Source organism: Rhinopithecus bieti, unplaced genomic scaffold (assembly GCF_001698545.2).
Source record: "Rhinopithecus bieti isolate Rb0 unplaced genomic scaffold, ASM169854v2 scaffold_13742, whole genome shotgun sequence".
Classification (NCBI taxonomy): Eukaryota; Metazoa; Chordata; class Mammalia; order Primates; family Cercopithecidae; genus Rhinopithecus; species Rhinopithecus bieti.
The window spans coordinates 543,906-568,850 of record NW_016807807.1 but is presented as its reverse complement, the minus strand read 5'-3'; the positions used below and the strand labels follow the sequence as shown (position 1 = coordinate 568,850).

The window sequence follows — 24,945 nt, the reverse complement described above, 5'->3', positions numbered from 1 at the left end:
TGGGAGGCGGGGATTGCAGTGAGCCGAGATCACACCAGTGCACTCCAACCTGGCGACAGAGCAAGACTCTGTCTCAAAAAAGAAAAAAAAGAAAATAAAACATTTAAATAAGTAAGTAACTTAGGTTTACTGGGCTAGTTAGTGATTTGTTAGCTATGATGTTTTTATTAGTGTGAAAATGTTATTTTACAGAGATGCATACTGAAGTATTTAGTGGTGGAATGTCATGATATATTCAATTTACTGAAAATAACTGAATTCAGCTTTAGAATAATCTGACAAGGATAGCTAGTGGCCTTGCACAGTGGCAGGACAGATCTATTAGGAGCAGCAAAGAACAGGGGAAAAGCATGTACTTTTCAGACAGCTATGAGTTTGAATTTTGTTCCACCATTTACCAGCCTCAATTTTTCTCTCAACCAGTGATGAGATTAAATAATACATGTAAAGCCTAGGGCCTGGGTCATAAGAACTCCTCAATAAGTAGTATGACTGTATTCTGAGGGGTCATTATCAGTGAGCCAGGGTGGAAATATCTCATTTGAGTAATTCTCAACTGCTCTGCAACACTCCTACATGTTTCTGGTGTCTACTTGAAACAGGAAAAACTTCCCATGCCACTTTGCCATCTCCACCTGAAAACTGTTTAGTAGTTCAGTACCATAAATATCACATGAATGATTCAAATTTACTGTTTATCTTTAGAATTCAAAGACTCACACCCAGTTAAGTTTTATTTAAGCACATGTGGAACAATGACTTGTGAACATCTCTCTAGCTTCTAAATCTATTATGGTTTCTTAGAAAAAGTAGGAATTAAGAAATAATCTTTATGTAATAGTATACGTATAAAAGCAACATTTTGGCTGGGCATGGTGGCTGACGCCTGTAATACCAGCACTTTGGGAGGCTGAGGCAGGCGGATCACAAGGTCAGGAGATCGAGACCATCCTGGCTAACACGGTGAAACCCTGTCTCTACTAAAATACAAAAAAATTAGCCAGGCGTGGTGGCGGGCACCTGTAGTCCCAGCTACTCGGGAGGCTGAGGCAGGAGAATGGTGTGAACCCGGGAGGTGGAGCTTGCAATGAGCCAAGATTGCAACACTGCACTCCAGCCTGGGTGACAGAGCGAGACTCTGTCTCAAAAAAAAAAAAAAGAAAAAAAAAAGCAGTATTTCTCACTGTCAGGAATCTAATATAAAGATCAAGACGTTATGATGCATCTGCAATGTGAATTTTTAAACTTGGGTGCATGTGTATGGAGGACCAAGAAAACCAAACTGGCGGTTTTCATGGTAGCCAGGTTCGCTGATCTCACCTTAATTTGCTCCATAAGGATTGCATTGGTTGCTTCTGTTTCCCGAAGCAGGCCGTTTAAGTGATCTGCACTTTTTGTGGTGGAACTGAGCTTCTGAACCAGTTCTTCTTTGGTAAATTCAGCATGCCATAATGGAGGCTCTGCAAGATGTTGTTCCAAGAATTAATTTTCAAAATCACAGATACAGATGAAGATTCTAAATAAGAAAACATCTAAATATAAATATCTTACTATGTGATATTTTATAGGTCTGCTTTCTTTGCCATTCATCTATTCAACATACCTCGATCAACAGATTATATTGTAGGTGACACAAAGAAAACAGTATCTCTGTTGTAAAGCATGTCATCTAACTGAATATAAGCCCTATGAGTCCCAGTTCTGAAATTCGTCAGAACTGTGTTTATTGGCAGTTTTATTACACATCTTCTTCCCATCTATGAATATTCCAAGACTTTATGTCATTTCACTTATAATGAGGAAAGCATTAACATTTACTGGTCACGTATCATGTACCCTCATAAGAATCTTCTATCGGGGGGGTAGGTATCATTATTCAAACTTTATAGACGATGAAACAGGCTCACAGATGACAGGTAATTTTGGCAGGAATCACAAAGTCAAATCGGCTTCTGGAGTCTGCTTCTGCTCTATCACGATGCCTCCATGTCACCACTATTTGTGAAGGAACCATGACTTGCAGTTTCTACCCCACATGGTCAGTGACTATGAATACAAATGACCCTTACTCCAGGTGATCCTGCAGTTTCAGGAAGATGACAAACAGATTCCCCCCAAATTTTGAACAGTAATATTGATTATAGGAAACAATAAAATATACTAAAACATCACTACAAAAATTTAGCATTACTTCATCAAGAGGAATAAACTGAAACTGTCAGTTTCTTGGAAGGGTGAGAAGATCCTGCTTTCTAATACCCACCACCTATTTGTGACAATAAACTTCCCAACACTTATTTGTGGTTCAAACCTAGGGCAAGAGCTAGCATTTTATTTTAAAAAAGATTTGTTTCGTAATTTTCCCATTTGGACAGTGTGATGGTTAATGCTGGGTGTCAACTTGACTGGATTAAAGGATGCAAAGTATTAATCCTGAGTGTGTCTGTGAGGGTGTTGCCAAAGGAGATTAACATTTAAGTCCAGTGGGCTGGGGAAGGCCGACCCACCCTTAATCTGGTAGGTACCATTTAATCAGCTGCCAGCGAATATAAAGCAGGCAGAAAAATGTGAAAGGTGAGACTGGCCTAGCCTCCCAGCCTACATCTTTCTCCTGTGCTGGATGCTTCCTGCCCTCGAACATCAGACTCTTAGTTCTTCCGTTTTGGAACCTGGACTGGCTCTCGCTGCTCCTCAGCCTGCAGATGGCCTAGTGATCGTGTAAGGTAATACTTAATAAGCATCCATCTATCTGTCCATCCAATTAGTTCTGGCCCTCTAGAGAACCCTAATACAAACAGGTAGTGGAATATTGAAATAAATTTTATTGGAGCAGCCCAAAAAAGCATATGTAACTTAGAGTAATAGTAATTAAATAAGACAAAGAAATTAAATAAGAAAAACATATTTAGACAGAGTAACATACCAAGTTTAGTTTCGGGAGAATTAAGCAGCTGCTCTAAAGACTGTGTATATGTGCTGGCGGAAGACACAGACTCAGTATCAGTTGTCTCCATGCCTTCTCCCTCTTCCCGGGTTACAGTGTGCATGTCTAGAAGTGGGAGGTCTGTGTTTCTCCTTTCTCGAAGGTTCTTCAAAGATTGTTGAGAGGAAACTGGGCCTATTAGATTTTTTTTTAAAGGTTAAGTGTGAGATTGTTCAAAATCTATTGATTCAGCCTTACAGAGATACAAAATAAAATGAAAATATCAAATGATAAGAGCAGAGGAATTAAGTAACTATAAGACAAGTGAAAGGTATATGAAGAATTGCTAAAACATTTCTTAAAATTTAGTCATCAAGGCTGGGCATGGTGGCTCACACCTGTAATCCTAGCACTGTGGGAGGCTGAGGTGGGTGGCTCACGAGGTAAGGAAGTTCAAGACCAGCCTGGCCAAGATGGTGAAACCCTATCTCTACTAAAAATATAAAAGTAAGGCGGGCACGGTGGCAGGTGCCTGTAATCCCAGCTGCTGGGGAGGCTGAGGCAGAGAATTGCTGGAACCCAGCAGGCAGAGGTTGCAGTGAGCCGAGATCACGCCACTGCACTCCAGTCTGGTGACAGAGCGAGTCTCAAAAGAAAAAAAAAATTTAGTTATCAAATATCAAACTTTTAACTACGTTAGTCATTTTAGCAGAAGCTATAAATTAATTGCTACTAGCTAAGATAGACTGTTAGATAACACAGCTCATAATACAGTACTACTTGTTTTTTATTAATTTAGAGTAGAGGGCCATACTGCTGCTAAATACTGGCCAAAATTAAAAAACTAGATTCTAGCAATTTTTCAGGATTAGGTATTTGAGATTGGTGCATACTTCTTGAAACACACTTGCTGAAATCTGCTCGGCAGACATCCTCAATCACTGCCCTTACACCTTTACCCCTGCAGTTTCTTAATTGTTGCTGCTCATACCTACAGTGTTCATACAACAAGAGCCCAGAATCCAGAGCATGGAACTAATCAATTACATTGTCTAGCAAGACTTTCCTGTTTGCTGATGAACTGTAAAGTGCTTTTTTTTTTTCTTTCTGAGACAGGGTCTCACTCTGTCACACAGGTTGGAGTGCAGTGGCACAATCTTGGCTCACAGCAACCTCTGCCTCCCAGGCTCAAGCCATCCTCCCATCTCAGCCCCACAAGTAGCTGGGACTTACAGGTGCATGCCATCCCGCCCAGATAATTTCTGTATTTTTAGTAGAGATGAGGTTTCACCATGTTGCCCAGACTGGTCTCAAACTCCTGGCCTCATGTGATCCACCTGACTTGGCCTCCCAAAGTGCTGAGATTGCAGGCGTGAGCCACCATGTCCGGTCTAAACTGTCAAGTTTATCAGGCCCTTTGACATGTATTGGTTTATTGACCCCAAAACATCCGAAGTTCAGATAAATTTAATGACTTTGCCCAAGGTCTCATAACTGAGTTAGAAACCAGAATTGTAATCTAGATTTTTAAACTTCAGATTTCATTTATTTTGCATTTCATTAAGTTGCCTTAGGCCGGACTGCCTTTTCTGAAAAATTTTCCTGAGTTTCTGATAAGCTGACTGCTTATTCCACTGCTAATTCCTAGATTACAATCTCCTGTACGACCTTTGCCCTGGCCAATTACTTCTTTTGTTGATTCTTTGGCATATGTTAAATTATCTTGAAGTTGCTTTTTTACCCTAGTAAGTGACCGATAGCTGCTAATGCTCCAGTGACAATATTTCCCATGGGAAACCAAAACACCATCAACTTGCTACTAAAATACTGCATCATCATGGCTGACATTTTTCCATTTCTTCCTGGAAGCAGAATGGAAGACACTGGGTGCGGCTGAACTAAAACTCCAACTAGTTGTAAATGTGAAAGGAAAGAAACTATATTGGCCATGCAATTCTACACATTCAGTGCCGCCTGAGTGTTTCTAAGCTCCTTGTTCCATCTCTAATGTTTCTATTTAAAAAGTAGACAAACTTGATGACTAACAACAGAGAACACGAAACAAATCTGGTGAATACTAGAATTAAGACATATGTCATGAGACTACCAGAGTATGTTTAAGTCAGAGAAAAAGAAATACTCCTTTCCATTGAGGGTAAGAAATACATCAAAGTCAGCATTCTAAGAGGTTATACAGGCCTCTGTAAGTATAATCAAGGAAGGATTCAGATGGTTCAAATATCTTCCTAGTAAGCAAATCCAAAATTCATTAATCACAGAATTGACACTGGTGACACCTAGTAAATTTTCTTTCTTATGAATTTGGAAGAATGTATTTAAAAGACATAAATACACGAAAATTTGAACAACTAATATTTCCATGTGTACATACATACTTCTTGTGGTCGGTTCATTCTTAAGCTGGAAGAGCTGTGCTTCCACCTTGGAGAGCTGCTGCTGTAATGTCTCCACTGTCTTTCTGTGCTCTTCCTGCAAATGTCGCACTTGATCTCGGAAGCTATTTCGAAGGACCTCATTCTGGGATGTTAGCTGACTCACAGTCTGTGTATGCTCAGACTTCATCATCATGTTCTCTGATTGTATTGAACACAATCTGAAAGATGAGAAACTTAGTTCACAGAAGATCTTTCAACTTTATATGCTGACTTTAGCCTTTCTCCACTGGGTTCTGCAAGAGAATTAGCTCTAAGACCTCTACTGAATGTATGAATCAACTTCTCTCCTACATACCTACACTGTACTCATTGTGTAATAACTTGATGAGAACTGACACTGGCTGTCATCTAGCTCAAATAATCTGTGTTCCACATTTCAGATGAAGAACCCCAGTTGAGAAACTGCGTTGTGTTGTCCAGACTAGGAACTTCATGGTTCATCAGAAAAAAGGACTATATTTAAAGCATAAAATAATTATACTTTTAATTAGTCCACTTCTTCATGTCATCGTATGTGGTAGCTCACATAAATATAAGATTAATCTCCCTTTTATCTACTACCCTGAAAATATGAGGAAAAAAAAACAAAAAACAAAAAACCTCACACTCTTGATTCACTCAGAAAACTTTAAAGTATTCATTTTTGAGTCGATTAACATGAACCACAAACACAGACTTGGTTTACTGTAGCTGTTTCAAATCTCACTGCAAGTAAGAATCGCTGGAGTACCTTGTTGAAAATAGAGACATCTAGTTTTCATGTTACACCCACTGAATCAGGATCTCAGTAGTATTCTAGGAATTCCCTACTTTTAGCAGTTTTCAATGTGATTTTTATGTACTCGGCCTGAAACTAACCAGTGGGCCTACAATTTGGGAACCATCACTTTTAAGGGTTTACCTGTAGTTTTCATATTTTATATGTTTGGCTTTGGTAAAACAAAACAAAACAAAACAAATTTCCTTTTATACAGGGGATCCACATAATTCTCTCATAAAAATACAAAAGCTGTTGGAGAAAAAAGTAAAAGCCCTCATTAATTACTCTCATGCCTGGCAGGATGAAATCCCAATTCCACAGGTAGATAAATGTTGTTAACAGTTTAGCCTATACTTTTCCAAGATATTTTTTCTACCTGCTACACTTACGCGCACCATATAAGGTTTAAAACAGGGTTTAGTGGCTGAAGAGAGAAATGCAATAAAATACCATGTTTTAGAAAAGAAATCTTAATTACTAAGTTCATATTGATTAATGAATCTAGAAAATACTAGTGTATACACATTTCTCTGCAAGCATTTTGTTCAAACAATATCTACTAAGAAAGTAAAGGAAGAACCATTGGTAGTTACAAAAATAGTCTAAGCAGGATAAATATTAGAGGTAGGGTAAAGTGTCTATTCTCAGGCAGTATCAGTGACATTTCTAAATTTACCTACTTGAAAGCTAAATGCTTAAACCCCCCATCTGGAATAAGAATGACTGTGCTAATGGAAGTTCACTGTTCTGTCTCAGTTGTTACTGAAGTGTTTATATTAACTGTAGTCTCTGGGTAATACAGATATTAATTAGTTAGCCTAATTATCACATTCCTCTGGAACCATTTTCACAATCTACTATAGAGAAAGTATAAATATTAAAACATTTTTAAAAGTGGAGACTATATAAAGAGGCTATTTCTTCATACTTGGGCACAGACAGTAACAATACTGTTAGTTTTTAACATTTCTGAAGAAGAGGAAAGACTCCTAAAGGTATCTCAAAATACTATGAAAAGTGACTGGCACATAGTAGGTGCTCAAAAAACACTTACTGAAAGATTGAATTACTTTAGAGGAATCAACAGTTACTTTGTGTTAGCAATGTAACTTGCAATAACTTTCCTAAAGAATAAGTGTTGGAGAATATCAAGCAAACATCACCTAGATAATCTCATGGTAAACCCTGGTGACAGGCAGCTAGAAAACTGGTCCATCTCCCTGAAACTTTTGGTTTACATGATTAACAAGCAAATTACACTGTTAACAGACAGAAGCCACAAAAAGCTAAGTGCTTTCACTTTTCAGATTAGCATAAGATTAGATATATATAAGAAAATCTGTGATAAAAGTATCTTAAAACCCTTGATAAAAGATGCTCAATGAAGAATTCTTTTCCTCAGCCGAATACTCCTACTACCCAATTTCTTTATCACAGGAGTTGAAAACTTCTTGTTCACAATCTATTTATTTTGCCAATTCTCCTAATGTCTATTTAAAGTATTAGAGTGATGAACAAAATATGACAAACTGAAGATAGAATTGCAAAGATAAGTTGCATATTCTTTTTCAGTTAGCAACTATTTGGGTGTTTTCTTCTAGAAAAAAAAAAATGCTTATGATTTGATACCTGGGTTGGAAAGTAGTATGTTTTTCTTTTTTAGAGAAACATCCTAGCCAAGAAGGCTGTAGGAGACGCAGAATACTGGATGAGCAGACAGACATTAGTTGTTCTTAAAAATGCAAAATACAAAAGCAACGTAAAAGGTGAAGCTCTAAGGTAGATAAAGCAAAGTTACCAAGCCTTTAGATATGTCTATTTTTTATTTTCTAATCTGCATTTATCTCAAGGAGCAACATATTAGAAGTTTCAACAAAGAAATACATTGCTGTCTGGTACAGCGTCAGTGCTGCTAACAACCTTACTTTTCCCGGAGTTCCGCCTCTTTGGACACAGTTTCCTGAAGCATCTTGTTGTGCCTTTCTAGCAGTGTATCATGTTCAGACTGCAATGTTTGAAGTTCAGATACATTAATCTGTAAGTTATTTTGGCTATCTTGTAATTTGATTTTTAGTTGGTCAATCAGCATTTCCAGATGTTCCCTAAAACAGAAATACAGTTTTAAAATTTTTTGAAAAAGGTGAATTTGATTTTGTGGTTTTAAATATAGTTTAACCATTTAATCTTTCAATGCCATACTCTTGGATGATTCTAAAGGAAATGTAATAGTCAGAAGAATTCAAGACTAGGATTAAATATAATACAAAAGACATAGCCAGATTTAAAATCTTAGGCACTATAGATTTACAAAAAATTTCTTTAAAATTTAGAATTTCATATTCAAAAAGGGGCATCAAAATAGCCTATTTTATGTTACAGGACTATGTCAGCTAAAGAAAAAACGTCATGCTACTTTTTTTTTTTTTTTTGAGATGGAGTCTGGCTCTGTTGCCCAGGCTGGAATGCAGGGGCGCAATCGTGGCTCACTGCAACCTCTGCCTCCCAGGTTCAAGCGATTCTCCTGATTCAGCCTCCTGCGTAGCTGGGACTACAGGCACACACCACCACACTCAGCTAATTTTTTATTTTTAGTAGAGATGGGGTTTCACCATGTTGGTCAGGTTGGTCTTGAACTCCTGACCTCAGGTGATCCGCCAGCCTTGGACTCCCAAAGTGCTGGGATTACAGGTGTGAACCACCACATACGGCGCACTCACAGTTCTTAAACTATTGTTTTAAGAATGGCATGTCAGATCAAGTTACAGTGAAAGATAATCCCTGAAGAAAAGCAGGTCTTTTCAAACTTGGAAAAAAAACTAGGTGGAAATAGTTAAAATCCTAATTCTGCCACAATAAGTATAATACACTATTAGTTTCTTTTTAAAAAATGTATTTATATTATAAGAAAGTAGAAGGAACACAAAATGCATTTACATTCATATAATCTCAACTCAAAATTTAGGCATGGTCAAAATGGCTCTTAAAATGGTGACATTTTATATTTATGAAATGTATCAGTATCTAATTTCCCCTTTATATAATGAGCTACTGGAGAGAAAATACCATGTTTCAATCTACAGTCTCTATATTTAATAGATTCCTAAATGAAAGTAACAAACATAAACATACAAAAATTCATAATAATTAGTCTTGTTTAGAACAGTAAGAGTCAGATGTAAAACTGCTTTGAATACTGAACCGCTACTCAAAGACAAAACACAGATGCCAAGGCATGCCCTATCTCTTACTCTCAGTACAAACAGGATTTGTACGCTACTTTTAAAGCAGCATAAACAATATACCATCCACATAGAACTGAATTGGTCATAAACAAGAAAAGTTTAATTCTAGACCAAAATTCAGTACTAAATTTAAAATTTTTTGAAATAAGTAAAATATTTTAAAGCAACTTCTGTTTAACCTAAATTAATGCAAATAAGTATACTTCACATTTTAATTTTCACTTCTAAATTTTCAAAATTGGAAAACAAATCATAATGTAATTTTAATGCCGGTATTTCTACCATGACAAGATCTTATTAAGACCAGATTGAACTGTTAGCCTATTATCTCATATCCTGGCCTCACTGTGCACTTTAACATCTAATTTTAGAGTTTGTAACAGTGTCCTTTGTAATGAAGTTTCCCTGTTACTGTCTGCAGACCCAGTGAAGCCAAGAAATTCTGTTTTCTTTGGTAACAATATATACAATTTCACAGTTAAAAATCATAATAGGATTTTAGGCTAGGTGCTGTGGCTCACCCCTGTAATCCCAGCACTCTGACAGGCTGAGGTGGGTGGATCATCTGAGGTCAGGAGTTTGAGACCAGCCGGCCAACATGGTGAAACCCTGTCTCTACTAAAAATACAAAAATTAGCTCGGCGTGATGGTGCATGCCTGTAATCCCAGCTACTCAGGAGGCTGAGGCAGGAGAATCACTTGAACCCGGGACGCAGAGGTGGCAGCAAGCTGAGATTGCACCACTGCACTCCAGCCTGGGCAACAAGAGCGAAACTCTGTCTCAAAAAAAAAAAGAAAACCACACACAAAAACATAATAGGATTTTCAATCTACTTGGTGAAGAACCTGCATTGTGGGAGGAAAACTCTGCATATTTAATTTAGACTTTACCTTTCTTGTTTAGCGCCCTCAGTTTCAGCCTGAGACATAGATTTATTTTTCTGTTGTTTTAGAACGTTATGAACTCGGACTTTGTAGCTCTCAAATTCAGAGGTTACAGTAGCTTGTTCTGCCTATAACATTTAAAAGAGAGAAACGTTTTGTATTATAACAGGGTCCTTTTATTTTCTTTCAGAGATTAACAAATTGAGATAAAAACCTATTTTTTAAAGTAAGAAAATGGCTGACATACTTTTGGTTCCTTGATTAACCCTGCTAAAAAGTATACTTCTGTTGGCTTTACACTTAATTTTCTTTTCAATTGATACATAATTGTACATATTTATGGGGTGCATGTGATATTTTTATGGATACATGCAATGTGTAATAAGCAAATCAGGGTAATTAGGATATCCATTGGGAGGCCGTACACTTTTTAAAGGCCTCTCAATAATATATATATATTTTTTTCTGATAAGAGATCCATTTCTACCATGTCTTCTACCCTGGTAGATTAATTTACTAACCATACATTTTATAGTGGCACTATGTGCTTTTGGAACTTTATAAACATTTTCTCTTATGATATCCCTTTCATAAATTTGAGACAAATTAACTCAAATAAATTATTTGAACTTCAGTTTTCAAAACAGGGTGGTAAGTGTTAAGTTCTAGGTCTTCCACTTTCCTGAAGTGATCTGTAAACTCCCACAACAGTGTTGCCATGATTGCTTAAGTAAGACCTGCATCTAACACAACCACTGTACTTTGCCTATTTTGGATGATGACAAGAAATTAGGCCCCCACAGCTGTGCTATTAAATTGTTATCTTATAATCATTTAGCCCTCAGAAAGAAGTGTAACACCTTCCTAATAAAAAAAAGTTTCATAAAGAAGTGACACATAAATTGCAAAACAAGGTTGAAATGGAAAAAACATCATGTTTTTCCTTTTGGCAAAAAAAGTGATCCAAATTACAATTGGGGTTGGCATGGGATTGGGGTTAGAGGCAGATTAACTGAACAGGTCTTAATCTAATAAGTGCTCTTAACAGCAAAATACTAAAAAGGGAGAGCACAGCCCTGGAGTAAACACCAATGACTAGCTGACAATAAAATCCCAGTGGCTCGCTGTGGCTGCCCTGAAGAACGCACCTTGGCAGCACGACTCTCTTCCTGTAGCGCTGTCACTCTCTGCTGGTACGCACTTAGCGTACGCTGGTGCTGTTCTGCAGAAGTTTTCAGGTGCTCGTGGATTTTGTGTTTCTCTGATGTTATTTCAGCCAGCTGTATCTGGGGGTAAATCTTTAAATTTAGCTTTAGCAAATCCTACCTTCACTAGTTAAAGAGGTTTTCCTTAAAACACAAACTTTAGGTTTGAGACGTAAGTACATATAAGGCATAATTAAGTAGCGAAATATTTTAACGTATTATTATTATTGAAAAAGTAGAGACAAGTAGGACATTTTCTCACTAATTTATCTTTTCTTAAACCAACATCAATTAAAAAAAATGAAAATCCCAGACTACATATTTAACATACAATGTTTAAATACTTCAAGACATTATATATATAAAAATATATACAAACGTAGCAAACATATAAAATCATTTTATAAACTGTTTCTTGTGACTGCAATATCATTTTGAAAGTTCAGATGCAGCCGGGCGCGGTGGCTCAAGCCTGTAATCCCAGCACTTTGGGAGGCCGAGATGGGCGGATCACAAGGTCAGGAGATCGAGACCATCCTGGCTAACACGGTGAAACCCCGTCTCTACTAAAAAAAATACAAAATCTAGCCAGGCGAGGTGGCGGGCGCCTGTAGTCCCAGCTACTCCGGAGGCTGAGGCAGGAGAATGGCGTAAACCCGGGAGGCGGAGCTTGCAGTGAGCTGAGATCCGGCCACTGCACTCCAGCCGGGGCGACAGAGCGAGACTCCGTCTCAAAAAAAAAAAGAAAGTTCAGATGCATGCTTATTCTGCACTATTCTACAGTGTATTACAAATTTCCAAATATATGAAAATAATCTAGCTTGAGCTAAACAATATACTCCAGTCACACACCAGACTTGATTTATTGTTGCAAATTCCTCAAAATGCTGAGGAATCTTTCTAGATATCCTTATAGGATAATTAGTAAAATCTCTGATTAGTACCTCACTTCTACATGAAAAAACATTTTTTTAATCTTAAAAAGTAAAAACCTTACTTTATAGACTTCTACTTGCTGCTGGCTTGCCTCCAGCTCACCTTTTAAAGATGCTTGAAGTATTAAGTGATCAGTTTCCTAGAGAATGAGAATCTTGGTTAAATTTTTTAAAATGTTACTCATAAATAAATTATGAATAAGTACTAAAATATGAAACTGAAAAATTAACATACTGCTTGCTTTGAATCTGCCAGTTCCTTTTTGGTTTTCACAAGCAATTGCTTGATTTTGGTGTTTTTTTCTTCATATTGTTGTACTGAAGACTGTAATGAAGCTAGCACAAGAAATAATTTCAGCAGAAAAAGATGAAACATTTTTTATGAGTGAATTTGAATACACAAATAATGTCTTCTTTGTATTGGCTTATCTTTAAAAGAAGCCTGTTTTAGCTTTTTATTATGGAATACTTCAAACATATGTGACAGTAGTAACAACAGTGCCATAAACTCTACTGTACCCATCTCCTAGCTTTCACAATTACAACCCATGACAATCTCAGTTAACCCAGACAACAGCAAGGTACTTAAGAAATGCTAAAGTGAATAAATGTGGACTATAAACATCTAATGGCAAACAGTTTTACATCCATTCTGGGCCCCAGTAACATTTATCACTGTTAAACACCTGACTGACAGTGAAAGACTGGTGAAATAAACAAGTAATGGCCCCCACTAAATCAAGTTGTTATGTTATGATGAAATAATTAAAAGGTAAAGTGAACTTTATTTAACTCACTTATTTCTTCTTGTAGGGTTTCTTGTTTCTGTTTTGAATTTTATTTCTTGCTCCAAATCTTCTATCTTGTTGTTTTTATTAGTTAACTTTTGATTTAGTTCTTTCATCAAACGTTCATAATCAGCTATTTCCATATTCATCAATGTGGTTTGTTGGGCATCCTGCACATATTATAAATAAAAGATTTAGACAACAGTAGATCAGTTCATTTGTAAAACTGCTAAAATGATGCCACAGCAATAAATGGGTGCTTTTCTGTAATACTCAAATCGTTTACACTGTAACGAAGAAATGAGGAGTTGGATATTTTCTAGTTTTTAATTTCACAAAATATTTTCTAATAGTTTAACCCAACTTTCTTAGTTTCATTTTATTTCATTATAACGAACTACAATGGGCAGTTGTAGCCTGTGGAGCTCTTATTTATAAAATACTAATATTTCAAGTGGCTCTTACATAACAATATATTTCTTTTTAGCCTAATCTTTGAAGGAGTAAAGTCAGCCAAAGTTTTAAGTATAATACAAATTTCAAGCTTTGACATTAATTAAATCTTTATGTGTCATACAACAATCATGTCCACAAAATGAAACATCAAACCAAAATCTTATAACTCATGAGCCTAGATTCTTCTGAAAGGACTGGTACTTAGAGAAGTCAAATTTTCAATTTTTTGAGCAAGTAATTTATAAAGCATTATTTTAGTACCAAAAGTAACATTCTAAAATATTTCTTTTCAACATGTATAGAATAGTTTAACAATGCAGGCTGGGTGCGGTGGCTCACACCTGTAATCCCAGCACTTTGGGAGGCTGAGATGGGCGGATCATTCGAGGTCAGGAGTTCAAGACAAGCTTCACCAAAATGGTGAAACTCCTTCTCTACCAAAAATACAAAAAGTTAGCTGGGTGTGGTGGTGCATGCATGGAATCTCAGCTACTCGGGAGGCTGAGGCTCAATAAGTGCTTTGAACTCGGGAGGCAGAGGTTGCAGTGAGCCGAGATCATGCCACTGCACTCCAGCCTGGACCACAGAGCAAGATCACAGAAATAACAGAACAAACAGAACAACAAAACAGAACAACGTGAATATTACACCAATTTTGATCCTAGTGTTTTATTTTACCTTTTTAACCAGCTCTAATTCTTGCATGGTTTTCTGAAGCTGTTTCTTTTCCTTTTGAAGTTGTACCTGAAGTTCTTCAAGTTCATTTACAGTAGTGGCATGTTCCTGAAATTAAAATAAAACAACCCACACAACCCAACCAACATTAAAAAGGTATTTTTAAGGGGCTTTAAAATAAATCTGACGGTGGGGCATAGTGGTTCACGCCTGTAATCCCAGCACTCTGAAGAGGCCCAGGCGGGCAGATCACAAGGTCAGGAGATTGAGATCATCCTGGCTAACACAGTGAAGCCCCATCTACTAAAAACACACACGAAAAATTAGCTGGGCTTAGTGGTGAGTGCCTGTAATCTCAGCTATTTGGGAGGCTCAGGCAGGAGAACGGCGTGAATCCAGGAGGCGGAGCTTGCAGTGAGCTGAGATTGCGCCACTGCACTCCAGCCTGGGCAACAGAGCAAGACTCTGTCTCAAAATAAATAAGTAAATAAATAAATAAATAAATAAATAAAATAAATCTGACACACTAAAATACAGAAAGTTTGGTAATATTTCAATGTTTAAAATATATACACCCCCAAATCACAGCATGGATTCTCAAATTTATGGTTGGTATTAAGGAATTAATGAACTGTGCTGTATTTATAAATGCTACTCTTTAGTAAGTCTTCCCTTCATTTAAATAATATTTTGGTAAATGCATCATACATATGTGAATCAATCTTGCAGGACTGTTTTTACCTTTATCTTCTGTTCTTTCTGAAGTTTTTCAGCTTCTAATTCTTTGTCTACCATTGCTTTGGCTCTCTGGACTTCTAAAATCTGTACTTCTAATAATTTGGCATTAGACTGTAGTGTCTCAATACGAGCCAGCAGATCTTCATTATCAGAATTTATTTTTTCACACTGAAATGACAAATGATTCATTACTATAAACATGCAGAAAACATATACAGCAGAGAAGAATGAACAGGTACATTAATGAGAATACTGGCATAGTGTAACAAATGAAGATTTCAAAGTCCATGCTACAGAACGATAATGTTAAATTAAGAATAAGTTTTAAAATCTGTCACTGAACCACTAATATGGTAAACCTTACAAGAGACCAGGTGCACTGGCAGAGTAAAGAGCAGAAATGAAAACAAACAAACCCCAACCAACCAACCAATCCTCTAGGGGAATTAAGATTAGAATAATAAGCAAGATAGTTGCTAGCTGTTTCGTCTTATTCTTCTCTCACAAGTGGGGAGGAGGGTAAAGCGGGGGTGGGGGGAAAAATTCTGTTTCCGACTATATTTTTTTTATGTTTATGCACAAAGTATTGAGATTAAAATACACCTGTTATAGTTTTCATTTTTGAATTTATTAAAAAATTACCTGCAAAGTCGAATTTCTTAGTTGTCTTGTAAGGTCTTCAATATGATGCTCAAAATTGTTAGCACGTTCTTTTTCCACATCCAGTTGCTCTGACTGCTTTTCATATTCTAATAAAAGATTCTTCAATAAAAGAAGGATTTAACTTTGGTATATTATTATGCATTCAACAGTTCAGACTTTATCATCAAGCCACCTTAAGATTCGAGTCCATTCTGGATGCTTAAAATATTTACCAAGTTGAACAGAATACCTAACTGGCATTAGGTAATAAAATTAGCAGATTTTGGAAAACTTTTAGTATTGGAGGGTGGGGGAAATATATGAAAGGAAAAGAAAATTTCAAATATAAACAATATAATAGCTCCAAGGTTAAATATTCTACTCATTAACAACACTGAACTTCCAAAACGTAAACACAACTTAAGGATAGAGGATAAAAAGTTTAACCTGGATACCTAACTCCACCTGAAGAATTCTGATGAGAGAAATACTCTAGGCCTGGCCTAATATAAGATAAAGGTGCTAATGAAAGAACACTGGAAGACATTCATAGATTTAGTCTCTCATACTCTGCAGTGACACTTTCAATATTTCCTGAAGAATCCAAAGCCAACTAAATTTGCTTTGATATTCCCAGTTGGCCTACTGAAGGACAGAATGATCAGACTTTTTTTTGCTACACACAAGCTAATTAGGTTATTCACCAAAATATGTAAATGAGATTGTTTCGAGACTGCATGTAGTTCTTTATGTTCTTCTCTCTCTTCTTCCTTATAAATCCTGTTTTTGCCTTTGTTTCTGGAAAACTTCTATTCTTCCCACAAATGTGCATGCAAAATTACTAGCAAAATGGTGTTGTTTTTTTTTTTTTTCCCCCTAGAGGTTCATACTTATTGACATTCGACCTAGAGTCCTCAGCATAAGGAAGGCACAGCCTTGGGCCATGGGTAGGAAAATCAGCATCCTACTCTCTCCTCAATTCCATCTGTTAATCCACCAACCCAAATCCCTCCCACCCCACTTGTAGGTCCAAAGAAGATAAAATGATAAAATGATGTGCTGCTCTCTCAACAGTCAGCTGAGTCTGAATTGGAGGGAAGGAAGTATTTGAAGTTCTGCTCATTTAGTTTCAGAACAAGAAGTAAGCAGAGGCAGGAGGTGGACAGCAAAGATGCTGGCAGCCCTGCATCTTGCTAGGTCTTTATAGCTGTGTCTCTGGATTTGTAGGCACTTCTCGACTTTTCAGCTCCCGCATGATTCCTTGAGGCAGGCAACCAGTGACTGACACCGCATATACACCTGGCTTAAAGTTACTGACTCGCTGCCACTTGGAGACCCAGCTGTCCTCTGGACTCATCATCACAATGATTCCATCAAAGGAAGAGCTGGTGGAGTCATACACCATCTCTTAGTTACCTTTCATTTGTAGATATGCATCACAATTGTCAAAACCATCATATTCAAACTGGTCTATAGTCTTGACCAGTCAACACAGCAAACAGGCCCGCAGATGCCGCAGGTCCTTCGGCACCGTCTCCAAGGCCATCTTCTCTGATGGCAAGAGCAACAGAGAGGTAGACGGCCACAGCCTGCGCACCCACAGGAAGTAAATGGTGTTTTATAAAAAATCTTTTAACTTTTCATTTCAGGGGTGCATGTGCAGGTTTGTTATGTAGGCAAACTTGTGTCACAGGGGTTTGTTGTACAGATGATTTCACCATCCAAGTATTAAGCCTAGTACCCATTAGTTATTTTCCTGATCCTCTCCCTTCTTCCACCCTCCACCCTCCGTTAGGCCCCAGTGTCTGTTGTTCCTCTGTATGTGTCCATGTGTTCTCATCATTTAGCTCCCACTTATAAGAGAGAACATGTGGTATTTGGTTTTCCGTTCCTGCATTAGTTTGCTAAGGATAGTGGCTTCCAGCTTCATCCATGTCCCTGCAAAGGACATAATCTCATTTTCTTATGGCTGTGTAGTATTCCATGNCGCAGATGCCGCAGGTCCTTCGGCACCGTCTCCAAGGCCATCTTCTCTGATGGCAAGAGCAACAGAGAGGTAGACGGCCACAGCCTGCGCACCCACAGGAAGTAAATGGTGTTTTATAAAAAATCTTTTAACTTTTCATTTCAGGGGTGCATGTGCAGGTTTGTTATGTAGGCAAACTTGTGTCACAGGGGTTTGTTGTACAGATGATTTCACCATCCAAGTATTAAGCCTAGTACCCATTAGTTATTTTTCCTGATCCTCTCCCTTCTTCCACCCTCCACCCTCCGTTAGGCCCCAGTGTCTGTTGTTCCTCTGTATGTGTCCATGTGTTCTCATCATTTAGCTCCCACTTATAAGAGAGAACATGTGGTATTTGGTTTTCCGTTCCTGCATTAGTTTGCTAAGGATAGTGGCTTCCAGCTTCATCCATGTCCCTGCAAAGGACATAATCTCATTTTTCTTATGGCTGTGTAGTATTCCATGGTGTATATATACCAATTTTCTTTATCTAGTCTACCACTGACAGGCCTTTAGGTTGATTCCATGTCTTTGCTATCATGAATAGTGCTGCAGAGAACATACGCGTACATGTGTCTTTATTACACAATGACTTATATTCCTTTGGGTATATACCCAGTAACGGGATTGCTGGGTCAAATGGTATTTCTGTTTTTAGGTCTTTGAGGAATCTGTTTTCCACAATGGTTGAACTAATTTACACTCCCACCAGAAGTGTAAGTGTTCCTTTTTCTCTGCAACCTCACCAGCACCTGTTATTTTTTTGACTTTTTAATAGTAGCCATCCTGACTTAAGTGAGGTGGTATCTAAATGTGGTTTTATTGCTAGCACAGTGTTTATGTTTTCTTGCAAAGTTTACTTTTGGAAGTTCCACTGAGATACTATGCATAAAAGAGAAATGACATTAACCAAGAGGACTGTGAAGACTGGCAGTGGCCTTCCTCTGGACCTGAACCTCTTATGTCCTTGGCTCACCTCTGCAGGCTTCTCTGGTGGGTTTTTTTTTTTTTTTTTTTTTTGAGATGGAGTCTCTGTTGCCAGGCTGGGGTGCAGTGGCACGATCTTGGCTCACTGCACCCTCTGCCTCCCAGGTTGCAGTGATTCTCCTGCCTCAGCCTCCTGGGTAGTTGGGATTACAGGCATGTGCCACCATACCTGGCTAATTTTTCTATTTTTAGTAGAGACAAGGTTTCACCATGTTGGCCAGGCTGGTCTTGAACTGACCTCAGGTGATCCATATGCCTCAGCCTCCCAAAGTGTTGGAATTACAGGCATAAGCCACTGAGCCTGGCCTCTGGTGGGTCTTCTGGGGCATTTACGCTTTTTTGGATCGTGCTTGCCATATCTTTTTTTTCGAGACGGGGTCTTGCTCTGTCGCCCAGGCTGGAGTGCAGTGGCGCAACTTCAGATCACTGTAACCTCTGTCTCCTGGGTTCGAGTGATTCTCCTCCCTCAGCCTCCCAAGTATCTGGGACTATAGGCGTGTGCCACTATGGCCAACTAATATTTGTATTTTTAGTAGAGACAGGGTTTTGTCATGTTGTCCAGACTGGTCTCAAACTCCTGAGCTCAGGCAATCTGCCTGCCTTGGTCTCCCAAAGTGCTAGGATAACAGGTGTGAGCCACCACGCCCGGCTCTTGCTTCCCAGATCAGATCCTTGACTAATGTACTTTTGTTTTTAATTCTGATTTACACATGGTGAATTATTTGACTCAACTAGTGGCTGACTGCTACAATCTGAATTTTGATTTTACAGTCTGTCCATTTAGTGATTTCAGTGGTAGAAGACAGGACTTGGGAATCTAGAATCTGGCTTATTATTATTATTATTTTTGAGACGTTGTCTTGCTCTGTCGCTAGGCCGGAGTGCAGTGGTGCGATCTCAGTTCACTGCAACCTCCATCTCCCTGCTTCAAGCAATCCCCCTGCCTTAGCCTCCCGAGTAGCTGGGACTACAGGCACACACCACATCCGGCTATTTTTTTTTTGTATTTTTAATAGAGACGGGGTTTCACCATGTGGCCAGACTGGTCTCGAACTCCTAACCTCAGGCAATCCTCAAGCCACAGCCTCCCAAAGTGTGTCTTTGTATGTTTATTTATCTGAGTCTGCTACTTCCTGGCACACATGCACACAGGGTTGAGGTATCACTAGGGTCTTTTCCATAGAAAGAAGATTCTGTGCTTCTTTTATATTTGGGTAGGCTCCTCTAAAAATCAGAGATATTTATCCACTTAGTCTCTAACTGGCCTTCTTCATTTTTACTCATTCTGGTTCCAATTGCTGTCAACAGCTGTAAAACTGAATTGCTATGCCAAGGCATAATAAATAATGGCTCCCTATGGGAAATTCTGATTTTAATCAAGTATTATTCCTAAGGGGAGTCTTGGAACAAAAACGAATGCCAGGCATACAAGAGTCTACTTTTACTTTCCGTATGTAGGGTAGACACTTCTAAACATCCGAATAATTACAAATTATTGTTCCTCTAGGACTCCTGTGTGTTCAGATCTTTTAATAAACTGATACAAGTTATTACAAGTGATATGAACACTGAAAAAACTAGCCAAATTAACAAACTCCAAAATTATTCAGCATCTTTATAATGATGCATCCTGAAGAACTTAATAGAGCGTAGGTATGTGTGTGTGTGTTTTTTTTTTTTTTTTTGAGATGGAGTCTCACTCTGTCGCCCGGGCTGGAGTGCAGTGGCGGGATCTCAGCTCACTGCAAGCTCCGCCTCCCGGGTTCACGCCATTCTCCTGCCTCAGCCTCCCGAGTAGCTGGGACTACAGGCACCCGCCACCTCGCCCGGCTAGTTTTTTGTATTTTTTAGTAGAGACGGGGTTTCACCGTGTTAGCCAGGATGGTCTCGATCTCCTGACCTCGTGATCCGCCCGTCTCGGCCTCCCAAAGTGCTGGGATTACAGGCTTGAGCCACCGCGCCCGGCCGGTATGTGTTTTTAAAAGTGATCAACATTCTTAAACATTTCAGCACTTCTGGTTCTACCTTAAATCCCGTCACATTTTTATATATAAGTTTATATTACATATGAAAATATGGTAATGAAATCTGAAAATTTAAATCTACACATGACAAAATTAGTATGCTCATATATAAAGATCTTATAAATCCATTAAAAAACCCATTTAAAATTTATAGATGGGCTTCTTCATAAGAGCAAGTTACGTAAGGAACTTGCTTCTTTACATTTTGAGAGACCTTATAATCAATTAATTTCTTCCAGAGGTAGACCAGGCATATCAATTTCAAATAGTTAAATCTTTCAATCTTTTCCTTTGTAATTCATTAAAACACTTTAGGTAGGAGTGCAGTGGTACAATCTCCCCGCTCACTGCAACTGCCACCTTCCATGTTCAAGTGATTCTCATGCCTCAGCCATCAGAGTAGCTAGGACTACAGGCGTGTGCCACCATGCCCAGCTAAATTTTGTATATTTTGTAGAAACAGGGTTTTGCTGTGTTGGCTAAGCTGATCTCAAACTCCTGGCCTCAAGTGACTCACCCACCTTGGCCTCCCAGAGTGCTGGAATTATAGGCTTCAGCAACTGCACCCAGCCTAAATTTAGTATTTAAAGTTTGAAAAAGTGTTTTGTATCCAGAAGTCAGTTAAAGGATCAAGTGTTTCATTATAGGTTTTAAAAAATACTTTTCACAACACTTTTAATCCATCCAGAATACATTTTGGTATGTGGAATGAAATAAAAAGCTAATTCCTTAGAAGGAATTTCTTTCTTCATTGGTTTCTGTTTCAAATTTTACTGGGATGGTATAGCTTAGTGGATGAAACAACAGATCTGGAACGAGACTGCCTGAATTCAAATTCCAGCTCTGCTCTGTCACTTGTTCTGTGACCCTGAGGTCTCTTAAGAAATCTGAAGGGCCAGGCGCGGTGGCTCAAGCCTGTAATCCCAGCACTTTGGGAGGCTGAGATGGGCGGATCACGAGGTCAGGAGATCGAGACCATCCTGGCTAACACAGTGAAACTCCGTCTCTACTAAAAATACAAAAACTAGCCGGGCGAGGTGGCGGGTGCCTGTAGTCCCAGCTACTCGGGAGGCTGAAGCGGGAGAATGGCGCAAACCCGGGAGGCGGAGTTTGCAGTGAGCTGAGATCCGGCCACTGCACTCCAGTCCGGGCGACAGAGCGAGACTCCGCCTCAAAAAAAAAAAAAAATAAATAAAATAAAATAAAAAAAAAAAGAAATCTGAGTCTGCGACTTTTGAGTTCTTTAATCGATTTATGCCTCAGAGTCCTCACTTGTAAAGTGTTGATGCTAATATACTTGGGGGTTGTTTTGAGAATTAACTGTATTGAGATATGTAAAGTGCTTAGAAGAGAGCCTGGCACCTGTTTGTTGTTATAAGTGGAAGTAACTATCTCTTCTGCTACGTTAATCTGTACCATTCCTGCATCAGAATTCTACCACCTTACTGTAACTCTGTCATAAGTTTTAGTGTCTCTTTGAGTAGGATGTCACTTTATTCTTTTCATCAGAAAAAAAATTTAGCTGCTCTTGCTAGTTTTCTACTTAAAACTTAGAATTTTCTGTCAAGACCCAGCCAAAAAAAAAAAAATCTAAAATGTTTAATGAATTTGTTTTAGAATTTATAAGCCAATCTGAGAACTGATAGTTCAAATAATAGTCATCGTATGTAAGTTTTGCAGTTTTTTTCACTGAGTGCCAAAACTTCTCATTTAACTGCTTCCTAAGATTGGATTTTATGGCTGTTGTGGTATTTTCTTTTTTTCATCAAATCCTGCCTGATGACCGCTCACTCTCTTTTCCCTACCCAACTTACTTTTCTACATAGTATGTATCTTCTATTTTTGTATGTTTGCCTGTTATTGCCATTTGGATTTTTTTAAGTCCTAAGAGGACAGGAACTTAGTCTCTCTGGTTGACCTCCAACTTGCCCCAGAACTCAGAACTCAGTCTGCCATACAAAATTTGCTGAATGAAACCTTAAGAAATGTAGTGATGTTTATCTTGCATTCGGTGATTTTGTTGTACTTTCATTTTTAATTCTTATATTTTTAATAATACATTTTCATGTTACTAAGATAAACAAGCATATTGCCTCCAAATAACAATGCTTCACCTTGTTTAAGCTTCAGGTTTATTCACTTGGCCAGAACAATATCAAATAATCACAGTAGTAATAGGTTATCTTTTTGTTACTGATTTTATTAGGAAATCCCAAAACAAAATTTTACTTTTATGAACAACAGTTTAAAGGCACTATTTAGGCCAGGTGCAGTGGCGCATGCCTGTAATCCTAGCACTTTGGGAGGCTGAGGCAGGTGGATCACGAGGTCAGGAGTTCAAGACCAGCCTGGCCAGCATGGTGAAACCCCGTCTCTACTAAAAATACAAAAATTAGCCAGGCATGGTGGCGTCTGCCTGTAGTCCCAGCTATTCGGGAGGCTGTGGGCAGGAGGATTGCTGGAACCTGGGGGCAGAGGTTGCAGTGAGCCAAGATTACACCACTGCACTCCAGCCTGGGCGACAGAGCAAGATTTCATTTAAAAAAAAAAAAAAAAAGCCACTATTTAAAGCTTAACTTCCTTCCTTCCTTCCTTCCTTCCTCCCTCCCTCCCTCCCTCCCTCCTTCCTTTCTCTTTCTTTCTTTCTTTTTGAGACGGAGTCTCGCTCTGTCGCCCAGGCTGGAGTGCAGTGGCCGGATCTTGGCTGACTGCAAGCTCCACCTCCCGGGTTTACGCCATTCTCCTGCCTCAGCCTCTCGAGTAGCTGGGACTACAGGCACCCGCCACCTCGCCTGGCTAGTTTTTTGTATTTTTTAGTAGAGACGGGGTTTCACTGTGTTAGCCAGGATGGTCTCGATCTCCTGACCTCATGATCCGCCCGTCTCAGCCTCCCAAAGTGCTGGGATTACAGGCTTGAGCCACCGCGCCCAGCAAAGCTTAACTACTTTAAAATCTTGATGTTAGGATTCTATTACATTGCACCCCAAAACAGAATAAAGATTTACTGAAAAATACAAGGTGATTGTTTTGTGGACAATAGTTTTACATTTCCACTACATTTCTTAGAAGTTATAACTTTTATAACTTGTTATTAAAATGACTATTTTTACCTTATAGCTTTCTGCTCCTTGAATGAGATCTCTCATGGAAGCAGATAACTGGTCCTTTTCTGACCGAAGAGATTCAAGTTCTTCCCTTACAGTCTGGGTCTGTTTTAAATACAAGTAAAATTAAAGAGGTTTTTGTTTGTTTTTTTTTTAATGGATAGAAAACTCTTGATTTTTTAAAATATAAGATTCCTGAATCTCACATTTTTTAAGTCAGCTCACCTCTTTTCTGCTGGAATCTAGTTCTTTCTTTGCCTTCACGGCAACTAATTTTATCTTATTTATTTTCTCCTCCTTTTCTTTGCATTCTTTTCCAGATTTTCTAAAATAGAAAATAAACGGATTACATATGAACTCAAAAGGAAAAAATTCAAATTACTTGCTTATTTTAGCCCTAGATTATTTGGGAGCACAAAATTGGTAATTTGATATTAAAATAAGCAGTAAAACAGTAATATCATTTTTTAAAGTGGAAGCTTATTCGTTATGTGAGGCAATGTAAAAAGCTTCCATTGTTTTTAATCCTCCAAAATAGTCTACTTTTTTCTAGCCATTTCGTAAGTTTCTAGGAATTATAGGCTTTCAAAACTTCTCATTAGATTTCCTGGAAATGCAGCTATGCCAGGACTTTAGATGACAGTGTGCCAATTAGGATCAAGTACTGGAGATATCAGATGCAGATCAGTATTTATGCTCCACAGGCGCACTCTTCCTCTTGGCTGATGGGTCTTTCGCAACTAAACCTGTAATATGTTTTACCTATCCCATATGGATCTCTCTGTTCACTTCTTTAGCTACCTACCCCATTTGAACTCCAGAGTTCAGGACTTCTTGGTATTTGTTTCTAAAAATTCAGTTATGATCCAAATTTCTGTCCTGGCCTATTAATTTACTTGCACCAGTGCCTTCCCTTTGGCTACTATAGTGAAGTGTCTGTGTGTGGAGCAAAGGCCAATCGTTCCACATCTGCATTTCATCCTATGTCTCCTTACCTACTCGAGCATCAGAGCAACAATTCTCCCTCCTTCTTCTACAGCAGCAATTTTCCCCTTTCTAGTGGATTTTTTCCCAATATTTTATAAACATGCAACAAGCAAAATTACCATCAAGAAATTAA

At 38.4% G+C, this 24,945-nt stretch overlaps 1 protein-coding gene and 1 pseudogene across 2 annotated transcripts in view; both read right to left on the bottom strand.

The window, feature by feature from the left end:
* The window catches only part of GCC2 (GRIP and coiled-coil domain containing 2), a 65,837-nt gene that overhangs the window by 11,866 nt on the left and 29,026 nt on the right, over positions 1 to 24,945 (bottom strand). Inside the window, 16 exon segments of the mRNA XM_017883796.1 lie at positions 1,321 to 1,460; positions 2,924 to 3,118; positions 5,320 to 5,537; positions 8,065 to 8,241; positions 10,273 to 10,394; positions 11,415 to 11,552; positions 12,469 to 12,546; positions 12,642 to 12,742; positions 13,204 to 13,241; positions 13,243 to 13,364; positions 14,329 to 14,433; positions 15,067 to 15,231; positions 15,706 to 15,825; positions 23,832 to 23,930; positions 24,051 to 24,136; positions 24,369 to 24,374. Coding sequence (XP_017739285.1) covers positions 1,321 to 1,460; positions 2,924 to 3,118; positions 5,320 to 5,537; positions 8,065 to 8,241; positions 10,273 to 10,394; positions 11,415 to 11,552; positions 12,469 to 12,546; positions 12,642 to 12,742; positions 13,204 to 13,241; positions 13,243 to 13,364; positions 14,329 to 14,433; positions 15,067 to 15,231; positions 15,706 to 15,825; positions 23,832 to 23,930; positions 24,051 to 24,136; positions 24,369 to 24,374 — 1,910 coding nt within the window.
* On the bottom strand, positions 16,582 to 17,307 carry LOC108536779 (transcription elongation factor SPT4-A-like; annotated as a pseudogene). The gene has a single exon (XR_001887623.1). The product of XR_001887623.1 is annotated as a transcription elongation factor SPT4-A-like (transcript).